General features: G+C 50.4%; 1 protein-coding gene across 1 annotated transcript; it reads left to right on the top strand.

Annotated features, from left to right (window-relative positions):
• The first annotated feature begins 44 nt into the window (after nucleotides 1-44).
• LOC104859557 (ubiquitin-like modifier-activating enzyme 1) lies at nucleotides 45-1372 on the top strand. The gene is made up of 3 exons (XM_010620268.1): nucleotides 45-94; nucleotides 194-362; nucleotides 453-1372. Exons 2-3 carry the CDS (start codon nucleotides 216-218, stop codon nucleotides 651-653), a joined length of 348 nt encoding a protein of 115 aa, XP_010618570.2. The 5' UTR covers nucleotides 45-94; nucleotides 194-215; the 3' UTR covers nucleotides 654-1372.
• Nucleotides 1373-1378: the final 6 nt, after the last annotated feature.

Raw genomic sequence — 1378 nt, 5'->3', positions numbered from 1 at the left:
TTGTTTGTTTGTTTGTTTGTTTGTTGTTCTCTCTCTAGGTCGTATCAAAAAGTGCTGAACCGGACATTGATGAAGGTCTTTACTCTCGTCAGCTGTAAGCGGGGCCAGTCCCGGGGATGAGAAGGAAGGAGGAGGCACCCAGCGGATAGGTTGGGCTGATCCAGGCTCTGACCCAGATGTGTCCTTCTCCCAGGTATGTGTTGGGTCATGAGGCCATGAAACATCTCCAGAAATCCAGTGTGTTGGTATCAGGTCTGCAGGGCCTGGGTGTGGAAATCGCTAAGAACATCATACTTGGTGGGGTGAAGGCTGTCACTCTCCATGACGAGGGCACAGCCCAGTGGACTGACCTCTCCTCCCAGGTACCTCTAGTTCTGACGTTGCCTTGCTAAGATGCCAGCCTCCTCAGGATGTGCGTCTGTTACAGTCCTGTCTTGCCACACTGTTTGTAGTACTATCTGCGCGAGGAGGATATTGGGAAAAACCGAGCAGAGGTGTCACAACCCCGCCTTGCTGAACTCAACAGCTATGTGCCTGTCAGCACCTTCACTGGACCCCTCGAGGAGGACTTTCTTCGTGGTTTCCAGGTACCTCGGGGCCTCACCCTTTGTCCTGCCTCGGATATTTCTCAGATATTTTCTGTGGCTCCTTAGTCAAGTATTTGTTTTATGGCCGAGCCTCGTGGTGCTGTTTTGTGCTGCGGGAGCAGGCAATGAATGAGACGCTTGATCTGCCCTTGGGAGATTCATCCCTTTTTAGAGGGGTAACTGCGGCAGCACTTTATTTTGCAGTGTGAGGAGCACTGAACTCTTGAACTAAATTGCCTGCGGGTTAAGTCTTGACCCTTTCTGGTTAAAGGACCAGGAACAGGTCACTCCCTGTTTTCTTCCCCAGTTTTTCCCTTTGGTTGCATTTCAAGAGTAACAGTGGTGACCTTAGCGATTTTGAGAGGCTGAACCTTGGACTAGCAGTTGGCTAGGTCAGGGGTGGGTAAGTGTTTCCTAGATGGACTGCAAAGAGCAGCTGTGGATGCTGATGGGTTTCCCTGGTTTTCTGAGAGGGCTCGGGTACTGCATCGACCTCTTAATACAGCAGCAGAAGCAGAACCTGATGAATAGAGTCTTTGAAGGAATCCCAAAGCCACACAAGGATTCAGCTGTGGCTGGACAGCAATTATTTTGGGAGCTGGAACGAGTAGGCGCTTCCGGTGTAAACCAAGACTTTGAGTGGAGCCAAGTATTGCACTTGTTTTCTATCTCAGCACCCAGCAGGAATGGAATGGGCAGGCAGTAGTCCTTGACTGTGACATAAATTCACTGCTCTCTTCAGCCTCTGTGCTTCCATTACCTCTGTATCTGTCTAATCGTGGATTGGAGGG

Source organism: Fukomys damarensis, unplaced genomic scaffold, assembly GCF_012274545.1.
Source record: "Fukomys damarensis isolate Sample0158 unplaced genomic scaffold, DMR_v1.0_HiC HiC_scaffold_17970, whole genome shotgun sequence".
Classification (NCBI taxonomy): Eukaryota; Metazoa; Chordata; class Mammalia; order Rodentia; family Bathyergidae; genus Fukomys; species Fukomys damarensis.
The sequence above is the reverse complement of the archived record's forward strand: the minus strand, read 5'-3'. Positions and strand labels throughout refer to the sequence as shown.